Genomic DNA, 23,648 nt, shown 5'->3' on the forward strand with positions numbered 1-23,648 from the left:
TTGTAATTCATTACAGGAATGCCAAGTCTTTGTTGGCTAATCCTATCATTTATACTCATTGTGTTTCTCTACAGAGAGCTATTGAACAATGCCTCTTTAATACAGCTACATGTACTAAGAATCAGGACCCAATAGCTCCATTTTGTCCCCGACATTCCAAAGTGGTATAAAGAGGGGGTCCCAATTTCTGGCATGGACATCAAGGATGACATACTGACCGTTTACATGGGTGAGTTAGACCATGTTATACATTGATCTTGTCTACATATTTTGTGGGGGAAATAAATCATCGCTTGAATACAAAAATTGATCAGATAATTCACTACTTCTCAATATGATCTAGATTTTAGATTGCTCCTAAAATCACATAAATCTTTCATAAAAAACATCAAGGGGAAAAAATTGGGCTGAAGGTAATGCCCCTTTTGTGAAGCAAATTCTTAATGGGTTAAAATGTATTAAAATATCTTGGAACTTGATACACTGACTTAAATATAAGCCTTCACAAGCTAAATTATATTTTTTTTCTCTCCCTGGAAGGTATAAATTATTAAAGTCATTGACAAATAAAACAGGAAGCATATTTTGCACTTCTTGAGATTCGGCTTGATTCCATCAGCTGATCCACTAGTATTGAAAAACAAATACAGTCAAACCTGTCTTTAGCGATCGCCCAAGGGAAACACAAAAAATGGTCTTTGTATACAAGTGGTCTATGTATACAGGTGGTCTATGTATACAGGTGGTCTTTGTAGATAGGTTCCTTTAGTACATGTTTGAATGAGAAAACGTTTTCAAGGGAAACAAAAAATGTGGTCTTTGAAGACAGGTGGTCACTAAAGCAGGTTTGACTGTACATATACAATAAAAACAGGGAAATATCCTTCTTACCCGACGGGAAGATTAAGGATGATATTGTTGAGGATCTCAGAAGCAATGATCATGTAATCCTCATGGTCCGGCTTGGTAACTACGGTGGCCCTCTCGGACCAGCGTTCTTGCTCGTCCAAATCTCGGACGGCACCGTACGGGGAGTTGCTGTGAGGGGCCTGGCTTAGTTGTGCTGGAGTCTTGAAGGATACCTGCAGAAATTCAACCAAAATGAAATTACAATTTATTAAAATACGATGCTGGGAGCCTGGGAATAGGATGCATGATGGTACATGCTTTTGTTCTTTTATCGTTTTTGTTTTTCTTCATGTTGTGCTCGTGTCTGTGTGTATGCATTTATGCAACAAAGCAATAGTCTCTGCTCTCTCTCTAAAACCTCCTTCACAATTGCAAATGATATACTGTATGGGTAAATTGCTTTTTGTAAATGCTGCAGTAATATCAAAACGCATCTTTATATTTATGTATCTTTTATAACACATGGTAAGTGCTTATGCTTTGAGCCCTTTTGAGAAATACCTAAGGTCTAACTATATAAACATAAGCTTTACAATTTTACAAACTCTAAATATGTTGAACATATAACAAAACAAATATTTTCATTAAGGATTTAATATTATCGTGTCTGCTCTAAAGTAAAAGCATGTTTCTTCAAAGGTTTTTTTTATTTATTTTGCAATTAATTTAGTTCATCATTTCAGCAGGAATTTCGAAGTGGAAGAAAAGTCAAAGAGCAGTTATTTTCATTGTCATGAGTTTAACATTTAAATACACAAGAGTTAGACATCCCATTGTTAAAAAAAACAATGATAGGATAATATGCTGTTAAAGTTAACTAGACTAGAAATAAAAAATAAATGCAGTTGGGATAAATCAAACATGAAAGTAAATCAAAGTATGCATTGTTTATTTTTTTTAAACATGAAATGTGTGAATTCAGATCAAATATGTTAAATAATACAAAAATTAGTATGAATAATATAAACTACATGTATGAGCATTCCATTTCTATCAAACATTATATTAGCAATTGATATCAAACTGAGGCATTGTCCTGAAAATGAAATAAGAAAAATTTTACAAGTTTGAAATTATCGGACAACCTCCTCCTCTCAAAACATGTGATTTCTATTTCAATGGAATATTTTTCTTCACTTGAAACATGACAAAATCATAACTATTTTCATATAATTTAAGAAAATATGCCCTTTAAAAAAAATAAAAAAAATTTCTTTACAGTAACCCTTCATTTTCATACTTAACTCCTAAATATTCCATACAAAGTGATAATTTCATATTGATATACAAATTACACACATCTGAGTATATATATTTTTTTTCCTTTTAAGTTGTTTGTGCATAAGCTGCTAATAAGTGGTTTGTACATGCATGGTAATGTTATTATACATCTAGTGACAAACCGTATTAGTACTCAATCTTTACAAAATGTACATTGTACATGTATCATCCAATCATTGCTTGCGACTGCAGTGATTATAACCCTTCGTTTTGCAAAATCCTTCTTTTTTTAATTCCCTCATTCTCTTCACCTGGCCAGGCATCTACAGACATCAGCCGTGGAAGACCGATCATATGGCAAATCGTCTGTTTGGAACCAAAAGGGCGTTAACTCTGTGTTAAAGTATATGGATTAACGCCCTTCTGGCTCCAAACGGACAAAGTCATCATATTATACCACATGAGAAATGTCTGTGGCATTCTGCTTATCATGTGTTTATACAACCGCCATAGACCATGCCATGCCCTCCCTGACATTGTGCCAAAGCAACCTCCGTAGGCGCCTCAGGCAAGCTCCGTCTTCCGCTTAATTGGATGGCTTCGATAATAAACACAGCTTAGTACCCACCACACATGACAGAGCACCAGTATTATAGGTGTGCAGTGTACATGTACACATACATATTTAAATACTTGCTCTATAGGCAGAATAGGGACATTTCTGGAAAGAACTGAAATTGAAATCATGGCCACATTTTAGTACCATTAAATTTTCTTGAAAATATGTCATTACATAATATTGAGAAAATAGTCCACCCCATCTTTATAGTTAATGATGGGCAATTGAACTCTTTTTTTTCCCCATCAAACTTTATCAAATTTGTTGAATGCAAATGTATGTAACTAAGCATACACTACAATAGTACTGATACATGTATTTACAAATGTACGTCCTATTTCATAAAAATGATTCTAATAAAAAATAAGTGTAGCCTTGCTATTTTTTGCAATATGAATGCATACTTGCATATTGCTAGAATAGGCAAATGATATGAAAATTGAACTGCCTGTTAATGTGAAGATAAGACGTGAGCTAGCTTGCATCTATACATTGAAATCATATGTCAAAAATATCTCATGATGTACCTTAGTCGAATCAGCAGGAATATCATCAAGCGCCCAAATAAAGGACCTATCAATTAGGTGATGGTACGCAATCTAAACCGACAGGCATATTTTGAATATTAGCTGTGATTTTATGAGTTTTTGATATGGACATATAAAGATAAGTATTTCCATAACAAGTTTAGACCATCGTTTAACCAGAATATTTTTGACAGCTAACCAATTTCAATATCAAGAACAATAGCGGGTCACATAAAAATAATTGCATCAAAGAGACCATGTAAAAGCTCTGTCCATGTAATCAATTGAGATTTACAACTGCTTGGTACATGTAGTATTAAAAGAAAGGCAACTTTTTTGGATCCAACTTTGTTGCTGCATACAGCTCTTCTACTGCTTAGATGCGCAAAATTATAATCAATATTGGTTGATAATCAAAAGAAAATAAAAGATGAACATGCAAGCAGTGTAGAAGAAGGTCTGCTCTGCTTACCCCTTCTGGAGAACGAGTTTCGTCAGACGGAAAATCGTTGGATAAGCAACCACCCATGTTACACGGGCAGAACTCTAACGAGTTGTAAATCTGAGTACGATTCCGAAGAGACAAGCAGGTTATGGTCCGTTTGTTCGATTTTAAAACTTGCAGAATATTAAAACAGTTTGAATCTGCTATTCTTCCTCTGGTTGTTGGTTTAATGTTGTTTGGTTTTAAAACAAGTTGAAAAGCATGAAAACATTTCGCTCTGCAAACATCCTCTCCTCTACTGCTCCTGTTATCCTAAAACGTGGCTAAGGAAATGCACAGTTTGGCTTATTCATGTTCAGCAACAAAAGACACGGTTAATTCAAAGTTAGGATCTACAAACCACTAAGACATTGGTTTTGTCTAAAAATAAATTTAGGGTGTTGACTGACTTCAAGTTATCTTGCAATTAACAGATTATGTTTCCAATATCATATCCATGTCCTAAGATTTTGAGTCACAATAAATTTTTTTCATGAACAACTCGGGCAGGTAAGAAGGAGAGGGAAGAATAATGTTCAAGGTTTACATGGACATGTGTGTAACCATGTCAATCTCTTTCCCCTTCTTTTTTAAAAGGAATGTTCTTTTTATATTCCATTTCATGAGACAGGAAATGTTTTATTAGAGTACGATAATTCCATACATGTACCTCTTGATTGCTATTTAAGGAGAAGGTAGAGTTCTGGGGGGTGTTTCATAAAAAGTTCGTAAAGTTACGCATGACGTTACGGATGACTTGTATGGAGTGCCAGATAGGATGCCCAAAGTTTTTTCCGATATTTCCAATAAACTCAATTAAATTATGGCAAAAATTAAACTTTGCATTAAAAATGGTTGTTATAATAGGAATGTTAATCTACATCTGCACAGTTCAACTTAATAAATAATAATCAATAATTATTAAGCATCCCATTTGGCTTTTCATATACAAGTTGTTCGTAAAGTCATGCGTAAATTTACGTACAGCTATATGAAACATCCCCCTGGTAAATAAATAATAATTGTGAGCTTTTCTTATTCTTTCTATATCAATTTGGAAGGGCATCATAGTTTAAATGACCTGAGAAAAAAGAATTACCTTAAAATGCCCTCATGTTTGAATTATGACCAGGAACAGAAGACAAGTATGAACCAAACTTTCATGCCACAGGATTGTGTGTTGTCCCATATACCCATTTTTGTGTGATGTGTTCAATCTGACTTCCAGCAAGACTGTCAGAGTTCCTTTCCTCCCATTTTAGTGATTCAAAAACCCTCACAATGTACACATTTGTATTTATTACAGACTTAACCTTTCCTATAAATTGCATCTATACAATGGATGTAATATCATGACCAAAACTCAATTCTATCTTAAAGTCTTTCACTAACTACTATCAAATTAGTGCTACATGTACATGTACACGTAAAATGTATGCTTACTATTGTTAATAATGACAAAGACTCCAGTGTTAATACTCAAAACCATTTCAAAATGTTAAGCTGTACTCTAGAGACGATACATAACAAAATCAAATGTTCGTAAGGACAAACTTCATGGTGAATTGAACAAAATTGTAACAAAATCTGAATACCAAGCATTGGAAATCTAGTCTACAGAACTTCTCTTCATGGTCGTTAGGAATCATGCTCGACTGCGGGAGGCAACGGGATCGTTAAGTCTTCGTGAATCGGGGAAGGCTCGGTGGTGAAATGAGAGGAGTCGATCAGGTACCCATGCGTGCTTCAGACAATCTTCAGTCAACTCCTTATAAACAACATGCTCAGTGAATCAACACTGCAAATCCCATGCAAACACAACACTACCTGCGCCAACGGGGAGTCAAGATCTTGCGGTGGTGAGCTGGCCGCGTTGTCAAAGGCCACACCTAGAGCAGAGTCACTGGAGCTCTGACTGGGTAACCTCTTTGATTCCTTTGATAGTTCTGGAGAGTCCCCAGGACAGCTTTGGTCGATACCATTCACCATGCGGGTGCCCCCAGGATTCTGCGGGCGGGTATCATCGGGAAGCAAAGCTTCATTATCAAATTCACTGCCAAGTTCTTCCTCCAACGACCTCAGCTCATTGTCGTTGTCCAGTTGGCTGAGCTCTGCGTCTGTGAAGAGAGAATCGCTACCGGAGGACAGGTCCTTGTAATCATCCGCTATGGAGTCGTCGGGTACACCTAGGGCTTCCAGGACCTTCTTGACATCACGCTGCCTCAGTCGTGCCATGAGTTCATCATCAGAGACTCCAGGATCCATCTCCATCACAGTGCCAATGTCTGCAGGGTCGATCACGTCCGGAAGAGAGCATGGCTCGATCTCGGGCTGCGCATCCAAGGGAAGGTACACATCCCCACAAGCAGGTGCCACTACAGAACTGGCATTACTACCACTATCCCCCACCCCATAACCATCAGAATGTGCGCTACCCATATCCAAATCAGCATTAGCGCTCATCAATCTGCACGTACGACGTGATCCACCACCACCGTTACCGGCTCCTCGTTTGCGTTCCCTCGTTGCCGACTTGCGAGAGTTCTCGACTCTCTTGCGATCACCTAGAGTCCTAGTAGTGCTAGCAGGGCTGCCCTTTGGGGATGGCGCATTCATCACAGAGCCCCTGTCTTTGTTGTGTCTGCTCTGCACGCGGGGTCTCTGACTCTCCGCGCGAGTGACTGGCATGGAATTTGATCTCTGGGGAGGCCTTCGTGCTATGCTATCCCTAGTCTGCATGGAGCTGCTCAAATGATTGAAATTGATATTGACTTCGGTGGTGTAGGGTAGGCTCTGCACAGCCTGGTTGTAGCTCCGCGAGTAGAACTGGGGTGATGGGGACAAACTTCCGTCGGATGAAAAGTCACTCATGTGAGAGGTCGTGTCGCCCATCCCGGATGGAAAAATTCTGTTTGCAAACAATGTTCTCTAGGCTGAATGCTAATAAGATAAAAACTTTAAATTAGGAAAAGAAGGAGAGATGAAGAAAGCACACCTCTACATGGTTAATATGTTTAGGGGATGAATAGACACCCTAGATCATATAAATAGCTTGCCCTTGATCTACACTAAAGAATATGATCGTTATAAATGTCTGCACGATGAATGATGTGCAGTAACATTTGAAAGTTTGTTTCACCGTTCAGTCTGTTGATATATGATAAAGGTCAAAGGTCATTAGACAATGGATGTACAGTACATGAGGTATAATGATTCAAGCTGAAGATGCTTTAGTGTGCAATACATGTATTGCATTTATAAGGCAGTGGCAAATCTTTTGGGAGTACTGGAAAGTGTTGTGATAATACAAGATACAAACTGAGACTTGAATAAAAACTTCAATTGCTAATGCTGCAAATGGAATTCATGAATCTGATTGGCTGGAGGGGGGAGGGGTGGGTTAGTTTTACCTTCAAACTCTTGCAGACAGGCAGAGGGGTTACAATATTGATGATGTTCAATGGTTTCAGGATCGAGTGGGGCAAGCTGGAAGGGCTCCTAAATGCCTTAGGAGTGACTGGATTTTCCTTATCTTCAAACGCTGGAGAAAACGGGCACCCATTCATTGTTTACCTGCAGAGAGAGAAAGAGAGAGAGAGAGGGGGAGGAAATAGGAAAGAAAAGAGTAAAATTTGTAATTTCATAAATCTATAAACTTCGATCAATTCATAATTTAAAATCCAGATTTAAATACAACATGAATACAGTGAGCTGGTACATGTACATAACTAACTGTATGTAACTGTTTTATAACAGATTTATACTACACATACACTGTAGTATGAAAATTGCCTATGATACACGTACTGGTACATGTAAATAATTTTTCTTTTAAATGACATTCACAAAGCTTCATACAAATCCATGTAAATTGTAAATACGCCACATCAGTACCTCTACATTGCATGTCTAGGTCAAAATCTTCAGTCATGAATAGAATACATGTACATATACATCGATTTTTCACGAATAAAATAGAATACGCACAAGGCCCTACTACATGTACATGTGCAAGCCCTTGGCATCTGTTGCAACAGAATCTCTACCCCCCAAAGAAGTAGCTCTAACAATGTCTGTTTCTCGTTGAAACCTTACCCATGGACTCATCTGCTTCCAGGGTTCACACAATATCATTTTCTTCATACTCACAAGGCCTGTCTTCATACTCACAAGGCCTGTCTTCATCAGCTCGAATTAGCCAAATGACCCGCTAGTTGAACTATCCTGATCGCAAACTAACCAGTCCATACGCGTCTTCATCAGCCTGCAGTTGCAATTAGCGGGACATTTGGTCGAGAAACTATCCCAAGAAATTTTGGTCTTGTTTGCAAAGTTTTCCATTATTTGGGAAATAGCGGGCTAATCTGCGCCCGTCCGAGCTAGTTTGTGATGAAGGTATCGGTCTGGTGACGCCATTTCGAGCTTCGGGATAATGTCCCAGGTCTGAAAATAGCAGGTTATTTTGAAAACTGGAGCTAATGAGTACAGGCCTACAGACTACAGAGTGATATTGCTGAGACTAGGCATAACATAATGAAAGAGACAAAGGGCCTGAAATCTGATGTGACATTGGTGGTGTATACACTGATGCACTGCTTGCAGCAGATCTACATACATTGTACAGAAACGTACCAACCCTGACAGCAATCATGCACGAACATGTAGCTGAAATTTCACTGTATTAAAGTCAATGTCATTTAAAGCCACGAGATGGCAGAATAGTTAAAACAATAAAATCTCAAGTTGTTTTATGATCCCAGTACAGGATGTACTTTATCCATTCCCCTGTGCATGTTCAAGACAAATGTCTCTCAATTGAGCTCGCAACGTCTCTGCAATAAATCGCAACATTAATCTGTAAACATTTCCACAGCTGCTTCTGTAGTTCCCCCTACGACATCACATACATTATTACGAGTGTGCGACTTCATGTTCCTCCACGCATCCTGGTTAAGATGTTACTGCACAGTGATTTATCACTTGGTATCAGCAAGACATGCCGTGCCCATAACATGCCCAATGGAACAGAAGGAAAATTCATGTTATGTCTCAATGTAAGGTGACCTCTGATTGACAGATACCCCTGAATTCTGAGCGAAGAACATTCAACTCTGAAGAAAAGGGAAGGCTAGTCCTTTTAAACAATCTTTCAAACTGAGTAGGTCCAGTGCGCACCTTTATTCATGATATTTCAAGACATAGGGGAGAAAAAAAAAAAAATCACCAAAAAAATATTTCTGAGCTCAACCAGTCCACACATTCAAAGTCTGATGACAAATTCATAAAATGTATCGACAGGAAAATAATTCTACCCCTACCCCCAGTAAAAACACTTGAAACAGAAAAGTGCATTACAAGTCTTCTCAGCTGTAATTGGTGTGCGCAAGGACATTTTGGGATTTTTTTTTTTCTTCAACAATTTGCTCAAGGAAATAGATGCATCTGATCTAGATAGATGCGTTCGAAATCTGAAATAGCTGACCTTGCTATGAAAATATAACAGGGTAGGCCATCTTTTTGGGCTGGGCACAGACACCTCCCATTTTGATTTCCTAGTAAGATTTGCAAGAAGGATGGGAACTGTTCCACTGATAGGGCTATTAGGCTTAAACTGAAGATTTTAAGGATACAGGATATTGACTTATGATGGCTTTTAAAGTGATGCAGGAAGGAATGAAATACTGAAACACATGTGAACCTGAACCAGATTCATAATCAATATTAGGGGAGAGAGCAGCAGTGTAATGTACCGAGACATACATGTACAATGTACAACTACATGATGGCCTATGTGAAACCAAACTTCAAGAACATGGAAAAGCATCAATGTGCGTACTGCATGATATCTTGCATACATACAAACATGATGAAATTGTATTAATTAATGGTGCCAATAAACATACATGTAAACAGGTGGCACCATTTCACTTTTTTTAAATAATTCAATTTTATTCCTTTTTCTGTTTTGACACTGAATTTGTTTGTCTACAACATGCTGCCATAAACATCACTTTTGCCTGCAATAAAAATCTACCCCAGTAGATGTCATGCAGAAATGTAATATAATTAATATAGAGCATGTACTGTAAATGCAGGGCCTGTAGTATTCTACCATTCACACATGTACATGCAGTCCCCAACACCCTTCATTCTGTATCTTTGTGGTGCCAGAAAAGATGACACACTTTATATTTTTCGTTTAGTACCCATGAAAAAAAGGAATTTTGCTATAAATATGAGCATTCACTCACTCCATCAGGAATCCCAAAAGCACTCAGAGTGAGTACATTGCAATACACTCCTACACTCATGTATGTAGCCCCTGACTCACTGTGGATGTAGATTTTACCCATCCACAAATCAATAACACACTTCTATCGTGGTGTGTACACAACATCATACATCCATCATGGTTGTGTTACAACGTATGTGCAGGTTAAACCCCTGAAAGTGTATCTTCTATCAATTTCCCAATCAAACGCCTCATTACCTCCACCATCTATAATCAAATTTGTGTCAGCTCGGCCGGGTGCAGATCCGGGCCAATTGATGATGAAGAAATATATATATATTCATCAAATCATAACCGAGATTCAAAAATTGATCTTAGGGATAATCAAGGCATCTTCATAAAGCCCCCTGGCAGATCTCCATCAAACTAACCTCTCCCGTTTCTCATCAGAGATAGGTGACTCAATATAGCTGTAGCTGTGACTGTCATCTCGACTCTAAGCGGGCGATACACACATTAGAATATTGCCTGGTGGCTACTGACTGAGCGGTAATGACTCATGAAGGACAGCGTGAAAGGGGAGGGCAGAGTGTGTTACGTTTAACACAACGAGTTAAACGATATGTTCACACTATAAGGACTGTCTTTTTTATTTTTCTCATAAAAACTATCTTGTAGAAGTAGTATCTGATTTTACTGGCTGGTATACATTTGGAGGAACCTGTTTACAAACATTAATTGGGGTTTGGAAAAAATCATAGTTAATCTTATTTCAATTTTTTTAATATTATCGTTTTTTTTAAAGAACGTTACAAAGAATATCGGGAGAATACTCCAGGATGAAGACCTGCATCGTAAACCACAATAACCTTCAAGGCCGAGGATCATAATGGTATATTTCACTAATTCCAATTTTAAAACTCTGACTGCTGTAGCATTGTGTATTATGGTACATGCATACAGTTGCAATATCACAGTGCATCATGATCTGATGTGATACAAACAACACAACAAGAATTTGGGTTGAGGTGAACATCTCCACTTAGAGTGAACCAACACTGTACAAATGAATAAAACATTGGAAAAACAGATGTGACACAGTATGGCACGGCACAAGACGTATAGTGTTCCGTGAAGACAGAGATATCATCCATGAAGGTGCAATGCGATATCAAACCATCACCTACCTAGTCCCAATGATAATGAAAGGTGTTGTGTTTTGACCCTGTCTTCATCATGGCTGTGACCATTTATGGTCACGGTGCCATGACTACTACTTATAAATGCAAACTCAAAGTTACAGTTCATGTACTGTATGTGTTTGCGAGATTTTGTTCTCTCTCATCTCTTTCAAACCCTTTTCTCAACATAATACCCTGTAAAAACTAGAAAGCTACATTTTGGAATTGCCCAAGTCAAAAAGAATATATTCAAATATCAGAATACATACATGTACAGGTGTAAGCCAGAATCTCAAACTAATTGTAATCATGTGACCACTGAAATAATTTGATGTCCTATTCTCAACGAAATACATATATACAAGTGTTTCTTTGAAAAAGGATAGGAAATACAATGTAGGAAACACATCCCTATACTGTACATGTATAGTACACTGTACATGTAGAGGTCCATGTGACAAAAAGAAGCACTATAAAGCAGACTGTTAAACAATCATACCAATATATAGACCACGCAATAACTTCACAACCTGCTGTATTTGATTGTTCCTTCAAATCTCCAAGTCACTATTAGCAGTATTTGTGCCAAAGTATGAATAAATCCATGGAATGTTACTAATCAAGTATAAGAAAACGTTGACCCAGTAAATCATTTCAAGTCCTAAAATGTTGTCCACTGAATGAATATCCTAATCATACAATACCAAGCATTTAAAACCTACAATGTACATGTACAAATATCAGTTGTTGAAATAAAAATTTGAATCTACAAGTAAAAATAATTAGAAACACCAGTTTTATGAAATCAATAACATATACCGGTAATCATTCCAATGAGAAGAAAAAAGTAAAGAATGGTGCTACCTGCAATTCAATGTAACTGTCTGAAACAGTCCCATATACCAGAAATGAATCAAGCAATGCACATAAAATCACATCCAACTAAATTGTCTGACAGCCATAATGATTGACAATACATGCAAAATTGCAAAGACATATTTAAGACAAAACAAACGTCACCATTTACAGGAAGCATTTGATCAGTTTTACTGGAAGACTGCACATTAACAAACGTCCATGACCGTCTCGGTACTGTAGTTCTTGCATCAAATGATCATTTTCATCACAGTACTGTATTACTGCAGTCCCACGCATGCCGTCTCACGTTACCAATCACTGCTAAAAATAGTCACTTTAATACATAAAGCACATGGATAGATGTAGATGTCAAGTCCCCTAATGAACCCAGAGTGCACACCGATTGACCTAGCAGTACGCTGTGACAGTGACATACATCATAAGACATTTCTACTTTGAAGGCTGAGAGCAAATGGAACTGTTCCGTCTCAGGTCGATTGGATCATGGACTTCTTAGTAGATCCATGATTGGATCATGCTGGGATATGGGCCTTACGATGAGTTATAATGCATCAATAATGAACTCACAGAATGACTGAGGTATCAGATTTAGAATTTAAGATGGGTGCAAGAAGGGGCATAATTGTGAATTAATGTCCTTGTTGTTGCAAGATTATTGTAGTCCAAGCAAGGATAACTGAATTATAGAAGGCCTTCTGATTCCTAATCTTCAAAGCCAATAGCATTTATTGATAACAAGTTAACAACTTTATCCCATTCTGTGTACAATCAAGCCAGCAAGTTATTATAATGAAATGCAAATTCTAAAATTAGATTCTCTTGTAACAACTAATCCAGTCTACTAATACACAAATGTATGAATAGGTGTACATACATGTAGGTCCATTACTTACTTCTTCAATGTTTACTATTACAATTTACTTAATAATAACAGCAACATTGTAACAAATTTGTAATACCCCCCCCCCCCCCCCCACCCAACAACAACAAAAAGGTTTTAAAAGACGACCCTGCATTAAGGGCTACACCTTAACAATGCTTCTTCAAAATAGATAATGTACAGTACATTCACATTGATTTCATACAACACTACTTCCTCTTGAATGCCGATACATGTTGATATTATTCAATATCAGTATCGTATTTCACTTCTTTTTTTCTTTGAAGGGGTGTTTGACAGGCACCTTTGTGAAAACTTCAGTACAATGGTAGATCTTCATGATTCAACAATGAAGAAAGAGAGGAATCATGCATGTGTAGGCACATTGAGCACCAACCAATCTTGGAAAAAGTGCATGACTGTGTGTACATGTCACTATCACTCATAGAATTATCAGTGAGCTAAAGCATGTCAACAATGCATGGAATGTTCACATGTACAGCTTGCGTATCCTCCAACACACGATCTACATGGACTTGTACATTGCATGTACCGTTAAATGTTTATTAGGGAATGAGTTTCACAAAGATGATGTTGTCAATTACATTTATGTGCTCTTTATCAAGTATACCTTTGCAAAAGTTCAGAGACTATAACTTGTGCAGACAAGTTACAATCACAAAACAAATATCCACATGTAGATTATCTTGAATAGAGGGATGGGGGGGGGGGGTCTATTGGACAAATTTTCAAGGCCTAATTTAGCATGAAGTTAGCAGAAAATTTGAGCAAGCAAGCGAGAGAAAGGGTCCTCTTCCCAAGTTGATAAAGATGTAGGGTATGAATTTGCATTTAACCAAATATTTTCATGCAAGTTTCATAATCAAGAGCTAAAGAAGAAAGTACTTTTCCCTGCTTCTTTCTTTCTGTTTGTTTTCCCTTTACCGTAATAATTATAAATGGGTTACAGGGTGTAGTTATATATTAAATGTTATGACTGTGTTTTATTTTAGTAACATTTGCGCCTGCATTGGTTTGCATTCAATTGTCCTATTTTTTAATTTTGTTTAACATACATGGAAATGTGGAGACTGGAAGTTACATGCAACCCCTTCCAACTGTACGGTACATACTACTGTAGACATACCGATAGTACGTACAATGTCAATGTGTGCACATTTACACCACCGATTTAGACCTGACTTAGCAAAGTCACTAGAGGTCGATCTGAACAACCTGACCAGGAAATTGGGATAGGAAGGAAGCCGCTTTTATGACATTATATTCCAGCGCACTATTAGTAATGAGACATTTCATAGTGTCTAGGTCAAACTAGATAGTACTGTTTACATTGTACATGTAGTTTGCCTGTACTTGTGTCAGCCCTCCAAACGTTGGAGAACTGCTACAGTGGACTTCGGTTTTGTTGAGTACTACAGTATAATTTTGTGTATTTTTGTATCTTTAAGGGCGCGTTTATCAGGGCTTGCCACTAGATATGTACATATCGTACCCCACTATACGATCGTGATTTGCGGGATGTCGCGTTTATCGACTCTTCACGATTCACAATAAAGTCCTTGTCTCTTCGCAGCTGCTCAGCGCCGTTTGACCCGGGAAGCAGACTAGCCTGGGAATTCCTATTTGTATGTGAGGTTCAAAACAGCTTTGCGTTTATCGATCTCTCAGAAACATGATTCTGGATGTATGTCACATTCAAAACACACCTTTTTGCGTCTTTAGATATGCCCATATCTAAAGCCCTTTAAAAAAGGCTTTGCGTTAATCACTTTCTAAATTTGCCTGAAAGACGTTTGAGAAACCTGATTCTAGCCAAAAATCTGGTTGATAAACGCAACCGAAGACTACCTTACATAAAGTTTCATGTTCAAGGTAATTTTATACAGAAATGTTCCCTGACAGTTTGAAACTTTGATCAAATATACCGGTAAACAGAAATTCTTCTTTGTGATATTGACAGTCCATCAGAAAGATAGCAGAGAATCTATTTCAAATTGATGCTACATGTACTTGTTATTTTCAGCAATACCTCCTGCAAGCAGCTATCTGTTAACTACATGTAATGTACATGAGTGAGAATTGCTTGGTCAGTACAGTGTATATCTGTAAAGTGCTTATTTAAATATCTGTAAAGCGCTTAGAGACATTGTATTAAGGCTTAAGCACTATATAAAAGCGGAATATTATTATTATACCGGTAGTCAAGACCAACATTCAGATTTCAGAATTCAGATTTAGATATGATATCTATTTCTTTCAAAGAAATCAACTAACCTGACATTGAAGCTCATTTTAAGGCTATGGATTCGGTTTGCACTTCATAAACACATCACAGGCGTCCTGTCTTGTCCTAATGAACATGGTTACCTCATAATTTGATCATGACATGTGACTCACATCCTAGCCATGCAATGTGGCATTAGCCGCTAAACCCCTGTGACACAGACAGACTCGCAAACCTCCGCCATGTGGATATTGGGAAAGTGAATTAAGTGATCATTTCATCCAGCGATCACTGTCTTTGCCGGAATTACCTGTACAGAGATAGCTCATATTCGTAGCTGAGAACCTATTGCTTTGGTAGGTGTGTCCAACAGCAGGCTTGCTCACCTGTTTTGCACTGTCACAGGATATTGGTCCATAACTGTAGCTATCAGCGAGGCTTCCTCAATGGGTTATCAGCCCAAATTTGAGGTGTGACTGTATGCAAGTTTACCGGTACATGCAAATATAATTCACTTGCACAAAATTATCACTTAAATTTCTGTACATGGACATGTACACTTCATTCAGAAAAGAAAATAACTTAAGAAATTTAGAAAATTATAAGTGTGCAACTTTATCCATATCAGTACATGTACAGTATGTCTACCTTCTCAAATCTCAACACATACATGTACACGTACATGTACTTGTAATTATATTCAAATATTATTACACGTACATGTACACTACTGCCTAAAGGTTTTGGCAGCGGGCTGACCCGATGCCCGAAGCGCGTAGCTGAAGAAACGATGTTCGGGTCGCGCCCGATGTTCGAGTCGCGCCCGAAATCTGCCCGAAATCAGCCCGAAATCAGCCCGAAATCTGCCCGAAATCTGCCCGGTACTATATTCGCCTTGAAATGATGCGCGTGCTGAAGTCGTGCGTTTTTAAGACTCGCACGCGACAAGACCCGATGACGTCACGTTGAAAAGTCAAATTGGTCGAGAAGAGCGATTCAACTGCAGATCAATTTGCCTATACAATTTGCGTGTTAAAATATGAATCGCACCGCACGAAAATTATACACAAATACACGTAGAGTGTATGGGAGAGTCGAGTGTATGTTAGGAAAGACGCTCACTAATTTGTTTTGGTGTTCACCAACTCTCACAGCAATATGAGTAAGGCAGCCTAAAGTCTAGTCTAGACCCCCTGATTTAGATCTAAGAATGGATGACCACCGTAGGCTTTAGATATTTTTCTGCCAAACATCTTCGAGGAGCTAGGCCCAGGGTCCATGAAGTTAGCAGTCGCTAGCCGGACGGCAACGGGGACGGCAAACGCTAGCATGTACCGTACCACATCGTCATGCCTAGCCTAGGCTCTAGCCTAAACTTAATAAAATGGCTCAATTGAGCATTCATCAGACTAATGACATGAACAATTTGGTCTCACCTTACATTATGCCAATGACACATCAGTCCCTGTTTCCATATTTTAATTCCAAGGATTAAGAGATACTTTCTTTGCAACAGCTAAGTCATAATTAATACTAATAGTGCTACATTGTGTAGCCTGTAGGCATAGCCTATGCTAACACTATGCATGCTAGATCTAGATTTTGGACGCACGTGGTACGCGAAGCTTACGTAGATATCTAGGTCAACTTAGGACCTATGCTCGCGCTGCTTGCATCACGTTCGTGACCTTAAAAAAAAAAGGAAGGCGAGGAAAAAGAAGAAAGGAAATAAGTAGAAGGAGGGGAGGGGGGAAGAAAAGGAAGGGGAAGAAAAGGAAGGGGAAGAAAAGGAAGGAGAAGAAAAGAAGAAGAGTAGATGAAAAGCAGAGGGGGCGGGGGAGAAGAAAATGAAGAAGAGTAGATGAAGAAGCAGAGGGGATTGGGGAAGGAAAAAACAGAGGATATAAAGAAGCAGAGGGGGGGGGGAGAAGAAGTGATAAAGAAGCAAAGGGGTGGGGGTGAAGAAAAAGATGGAAGAGTACACCTGTAGATGAAGAAGCAGAGGGGATTGGGGAAGAAAACAAAGGAAGGAGAGGAAAAAGAAGAAGGGGGAGAAGAAAAGGAAGGAGAAGAAAAAAAAGAAGGGGGAGAAGAAAAGGAAGAAGAAGGGGAGATGGAGAAGCAGGGGGAGAAAACGAAGGAGAAGAAAAAGATGAAGAGTAGATGAAAAGCAGAGGGGGCGGGGAGAAGAAAATGAAGAAGCAGAGGGGATTGGGGAAGAAAAAAAGGAAGGGGATATAAAGAAGCAGAGGGGGGGGGGGAGAAGAATAGATGAAGAAGCAAAGGGGTGAGGGTAAAGAAAAAGAAGAAGAGTAGATGAAGAAGCAGAGGGGATTGGGGAAGAAAACAAAGGAAGGAGAGGAAAAAGAAGAAGGGGAGATAAACAAGCAGAGGGGGGGGGGGAGAAGAGTAGGTGAAGAAGCAGAGGGGCGGGGCCGGGGGGTGGAAGAAAACGAAGAAGTGGATATGAAGAAGCAGAGGGGTGGGGGAAGAAAAAAAGGAAGGAGAGGAATAAGAAGGGGAGAGGAATAAGAAGAAGGGGGAGAGGAATAAGAAGAAGGGGGAGAAGAAAAGGAAGGAGAAGAAAAAGAAGAAGACAATCTAACTAAAAATAAGAACAAACATAGACACACGAAACAAGCAGAGAACTTATTAATCAATTCCAAATTTAATTTGTTCACCAATGAATTGAATGTTTGAATGAGGAGAGCTAGCGTAGCGTATATTTCGTATTATGTTAAAAGTGTTTCTAAACAAAGGGTACTTTGGAGACAAGGTGTCTGGCAACATGCGTTTATCTCATAAGTTATTTATAAACAGATCATGTTTGCGCGGTAAGATCACGTGATCTTAGTAGTGATGATTGAACCTTCGAGAGAGAGAGAGAGAGAGAGAGATAGAGCAGTTCTGATTTTGTTCGAATCTTTCTCATCATCTTTTCTGTTTTTGCAATTCTTTGTTCCACCCTCTCTCCCTCTCTCTCTATTCCCTTCTCTTGTTCATTACGGTTATAGTTCTAGGAGAATTACCCTTGGGCAATCACCCCGGCCAATTACTCCCCCCTCCCCCCCCCCCCCCCCCCCCCCCCCCCCCCCCCCCCCCCCCCCCCCCCCCCCCCCCCGTGGACATTTACATTTCCCTGGAAATTACCCCATTCCACAATCACCCCCTTGTTTAATTCCATGTTTTTCTTTCTATCAATCATGTATTTTCGATTATCATTTTTTCTTTCCATACGTAGATCTTTATGAAGCAATTATTAATCAGTCTTCTGGTTTCCTTCGTAAATGTGTTTACTTTATGTATTTCTTAGATTTTTTCAATCATTTTCTATTTTTTCCTCAATCCTCAAGTATTTCTTTGTTATTTCCTTATGTATTACTCGTTTTTCGAATTTTTATTTCCATCTATAACGTATTTTCATTGTTTATCGCCATGCTATCTTGTGTGTGTATTTTTGTGAAGTGGGGGGGGGGGGGGCTGGAGTTTCTCTACATCATCATTTTAATAATCGCCATCAATACATACAGCCAGCATTTTCATCATCGTCCATCAATATCATCACCATCATCATCAATACGGTCACCATCGATAAATCGGTATCATCCAGCATCAGAACAACTCAACATCTCTTCAGTGACTGGGCAATAACTTTCCTTTTCCACACAAAGCGGTTCCCTTTAGAAATTTGATTTGTTTACTAAAGCTTTGTTTCGTGAAGTTGCCCTCTCACTTCAGACATGCATGCCGCTGCGGTTTGTAGAAAGAACAGAAAAGGCGTAAACATTGCGTAACATGCACTTTCTCTGTCGTCATGATGGTTCGTAGTAGGTCCATGCTGAAGGCTGGTGGAATTTGACAGGGGCCACGCGAGCGGCCACAGAATATTCATAAAACAATAATTTAAATGTAAATAACTATGCATCATGAGCCACTCGTGTTTTCTTAAGAACCCCTTTAAAAAATTGTGTTGCTCTTTACTCGAATATCGCAACCCTGAATCGCATTTGATTCCACATTTGGCGTCCATGGTGCGAGCACGAGCATACAGCCAGTAGTTAACTAGCCTAGCCTCGTGGTTGCTGCTTTCCCTAACGTCCGCAATTAAGGCACACCTTTTTTCCGTCAGCAAAATATCGAAAGTCGGGAGTGCGCCTTAAATAGTCAGGAACAGGATATTTGAGTCCTCAAATGCTACTTTTTAGTGGTTTTCAAAAGTCTCTGTGTCTCAACATGAATTACATAATGCAAATAAAGAATAGGATCTACTATTTGAAGTTAAACTACGTTCCTAATTTGAAAGGAAGAGAGGGTTTTTTCAGTTTTTGTTTTCAGTCTCGATAAATTATGCCCTGTCACAAGGCACTTTGCCGGCCGAAGCTCTACCGTGTCTTCAGCTCACTCACCTGTATGATGCAGCTCACACAAGGGATAACGAATCACCACACGAAAACTAGCCTGTCCACATTTCTGTTTGGACTCGGAGGAAAATTCTGTCATCTTTAGTTTTAAAAACAACATTGTTACTGGGTCTAACTCAGTTCACAAGCACTTCAACCGTGCCTCGTAATAAAATGAAAGTATTTTTTAACACTGTCACTGAAATAAGAGCCGATCTGATGTTAACAAAAAGACCAATGTTGGCTTTTTTTTGGGTGGCTTTTTGTTAACCACATCAGATCGCGTCTTATTTCAGTGTTCGAAAAATACTTTCACTTTTCATTATACGAGGCACAGTTGAAGTGCTTGTGAACTAAGTTAGACCTAGGTCTAGTAACAACTAACAATGTTTTTTTTTTAACTAAAGATGACAGATTTTTTTTTTTTTTTTTTTTTTTGGGGGGGGGATCTTCGAAATAGGGGTGCGCCTTATAGTTTTTTGATTTGCTTTCTAGTATTGCGATGATGTATAGTTGTACGCTTTAAATTAAGACATGTTCATCATTGAAAATGGTCATGGATATTTACATTATCCTGCTCTGGAAAGTCATGAAAAGTCATGGAATTTTTAAAATGTGTATGTGTACGAACCCTGAAGTAAGTCTTTATAATTATTTGGATGTTTTGATATTTTCGGTTGATTCCAGATGAAGAAAAGTAAAGGCAAACTGTTCGCCAGATTCCGGTAAAAATCGCCAGTCAATCCCCCTTTGCGTGTGAAGCAAGGGTTACCGGATGCGTGTGGGTCACCTCCCTGGTTTTATCGAAGCATTTATCCTCGTACCAGACAGTTAATTTTGTCTATTTTGTAATTAGCCGCCTGGAGAAGAAAAAAATCTGCGGTAGTCCGCAGTTGACAAAAAAGTTAGGCGACAACTGTACCAAAATAAGTGATAATACTTCAACACTAAATACTTAAATTGTAAATTGATTTAATTTTTAGCTATGTCCTTCCATCGTGTTTATTTTAACTTGGACAAAATGACATGAGTTCGAGAACGCCAACTCGGCAGACGTTCACCGCATGTTAATTAAATCTGTTTAATGGTTGTTTTCTTGACAAAAACATCGAGTTAGAGTGACTATTGTGACGTTTGGAGATAACCATTATGACATCACAAAGCCGCGTAGCACTAGCATTCCACGCAGATGCGCATTTTTTCACAGACATTGCGCGCAAAGCAACGGCGCATAGCAACAAAGTAAACAAAGCAGCTCGAAGTTAGGGAACTTCCCGAAGTTCGGGCGCTCCCCAAATTCCGCGCGTGCGTTCAATTCAGCTGCCCGAAATCTGCCCGAAATCTACCCGAAATCTGCCCGAAATCTGCCCGAAATCTGCCCGAACTTGCTCACATTTTTGGCAATTGACACTCAAAAAAAATACGCGACCCGCGGGTAGCTTGCCCGCGCCCGCAGCCCGCTGCCAAAACCTTTAGGCAGTAGTGTACTTGTAATTATATTCAAATATTATTACACGTACAGTGTACTTGTAATTATATTCAAATATTATTACACGTACATGTACAGTGTACTTGTAATTATATTCAAATATTATTACACGTACATGTACAGTGTACTTGTAATTATATTCAAATATTATTACACGTACATGTACAGTGTACTTGTAATTATATTCAAATATTATTACACGTACATGTACTTGTAATTATATTCAAATATTATTACCGGTAAATCTTTCTGATACCATGTCTGCCTGTCATCAAAACACATGACATACATGTATAAAAGTACTACAGAGAAACTACAGGAAACTCTCCCAAGACAGTGAAGATACCCTGGAATTACAATGGCCACCCGCAGTCCCGCACGACCTCAAAATATAAACCCCAACACTATCAAGAAAAAAGTACAGACAACTACATGGCTTCTTAGTTCTTACAAATTATCAGTTTAACATTACTTCAAAATGGTGATATTATGAGTTCAGTGAAAAAAATACACGGGGGCTCTGGGCGAATTAGCCCCCCAAATGCTAAAAAGAGCCCCCGAAAGTCATAAAAGAGCCCAAAAAAAATTTGCATAAAGTTCAATGCAAAACAAATTAAAGAGAGTTATTTTCATGCAAGCAAGCTTGAAAAGTAGCCCCTGAAATTTGTTCAGTATTTTTTTCGTTTGAGTTTATGCTTTTCATAGTTACCGGTATAAGAAAAAGTTGGTTCTTAAAAACTAACCTATTCTTCACTGCAAAGCTATAAACCGAAAAGAAACATCAACAGAAATTAAACTTACTTGGGAAACTTTATATTGTTCTTCCCTCCTCTTCTGAAAAAGTTATAGTCTGGGAATATCCGAATATATGCATGCAATGCAATCAATCAAAAATATGGAATCTGTCAACCTGTCAATTACCACAGTTGCTGTGCCAATAAGACACTTTAACATTTGAATGAACAAAATTATCTCCACAAAGCAACTGACAGTGAATCACTCCTTTGTACAAAACCATCATTTCCTTTTGAAAAAGAAAGCCATCAAATTTCTGCAAGCTACATGTACATGTACCGTAGTTACACTGGCAGTGTGAGAGGATTCCATTAGACTACCTCATAAAAGACACCCATCCCAACTCAAGAAAGTATTCTCAATTCTGTTATTACTGTTTGAAAGGTCTTCATTTGGAGATTAGTTAGCATTACAAGGCCCTGGAGAAAAAAAAATTGTCCCAAGCTAAATCTAAATTTGGTTTATATTTATTGACTAATAATTAAATCATGGCATTGTTCAGTAAATTACATGGAAGTTTGTACAAACCCATTGGCTAAACAACAGAATACAAGTATTTGTATTGTTTAGTAAATAACTTTGAACAAACCGAATCGAAACTTATGTAGCTTTAGACAAACAAACTTGATGATTATGTCAACTTGTTTAGTACATTACTACATTTAGGGTGTGTGTGTGTGTTCGTGGAAACTTGTTAACTCCATCATGAATCTCTCCACATTCCAGGGCTCGACACTGACATTTGCCTGGGAGACAGATGGGCAAAGATAGGTTTGATACAGATTGCAGAACAAACAGAACAAATCAAGACTTTGTTGCCCGTACGAAGATCTAAAAACACTAATTATTGGAAAGACTTTGTTGCCCCTACAGAGATCTAAAAAATAATAATTATCGGCAAGACTTTGTTGCCTCTATGGAGATCTAAAAACAATAATTATCGGCAAGACTTCGTTGCCCCTATGGAGATCTAAAAACAATATTTATTGGCAAGACTTCGTTGCCTGGCTGTACGAAGATCTAAAAACAATAATTATTGTTATTGGCAAGACTTCATTGCCCTTACAGAGATCTAAAAACAATAACTATTGCCAGGACTTCATTGCCGATATGGAGATATAATTAAAAACATTATGACTTCATCGAAAGGACTGAATGCTTGAAAATTTACACACATGTAGATCTATGTAAAAATATGTATAATTTCAAAACGGTTAAACAAAACCGCCCGTATACATTTAACGGTTTAACGTTTAGCACAAAAACCGTAATGACTCAGGGTTATTCATTTTATAAACCGGTTTGTGCATTCATTTTAAATACTCATTAACTGCATGATAGACGAACAATTGGTGACTTGCAATGTTGCATCTAATTTTTTTTTTTCTTTTTAATGAAAGAAATAAGTATGAATCCACGATCACAGACACGGACAAGACACACACATCATCATCATTATCAGATCAGATGACACTGCTTAAAATTAAAGTACAAAGATGGTGAGAATGAGATGCACAAAAAACAAGTGACATCTTGGCAAAATTGCTCTCGTTTATTGGCAATTTGGTAAAACAACTAAAAGATTGGCATGAAATTCATTATAATAATGTGGGAATTCATCTAAAATCAATTCAATATCGATGCTCACAGACAGCATCACATGGATTATCAAACACACCCATCGGCAGGCTCGGCCGCGGGCCGGTAGACGGGGCAGCGCGGCGGAAGCTCAACCGACCGGGTGCTGGCCAAACCCAACCCCGTACGGTAGGCGTATCATTTCCTAC

The 23,648-nt window shown here is 38.4% G+C and overlaps 1 protein-coding gene across 2 annotated transcripts in view; it reads right to left on the bottom strand.

Moving 5' to 3' along the window:
• The window catches only part of LOC115924093 (transforming acidic coiled-coil-containing protein 3-like), a 52,630-nt gene that overhangs the window by 28,671 nt on the left and 311 nt on the right, over positions 1-23,648 (bottom strand). The window contains exons 2-3 of one of the 2 annotated variants that reach the window (XM_030985846.1): positions 7,171-7,333; positions 892-1,082 (exon numbers count right to left, since the gene is read on the bottom strand). In XM_030985846.1, the coding sequence (XP_030841706.1) occupies positions 892-1,082; positions 7,171-7,326 (347 nt within the window). In that variant the 5' untranslated portion in view covers positions 7,327-7,333. Of the gene's footprint in view, positions 1-891; positions 1,083-5,587; positions 6,689-7,170; positions 7,334-23,648 lie in introns of those variants that run through there. The other variant, XM_030985845.1, reaches the window with a different exon arrangement.

Source organism: Strongylocentrotus purpuratus, unplaced genomic scaffold (genome assembly GCF_000002235.5).
Source record: "Strongylocentrotus purpuratus isolate Spur 01 unplaced genomic scaffold, Spur_5.0 spur5_scaffold_15, whole genome shotgun sequence".
NCBI lineage: Eukaryota > Metazoa > Echinodermata > Echinoidea > Camarodonta > Strongylocentrotidae > Strongylocentrotus > Strongylocentrotus purpuratus.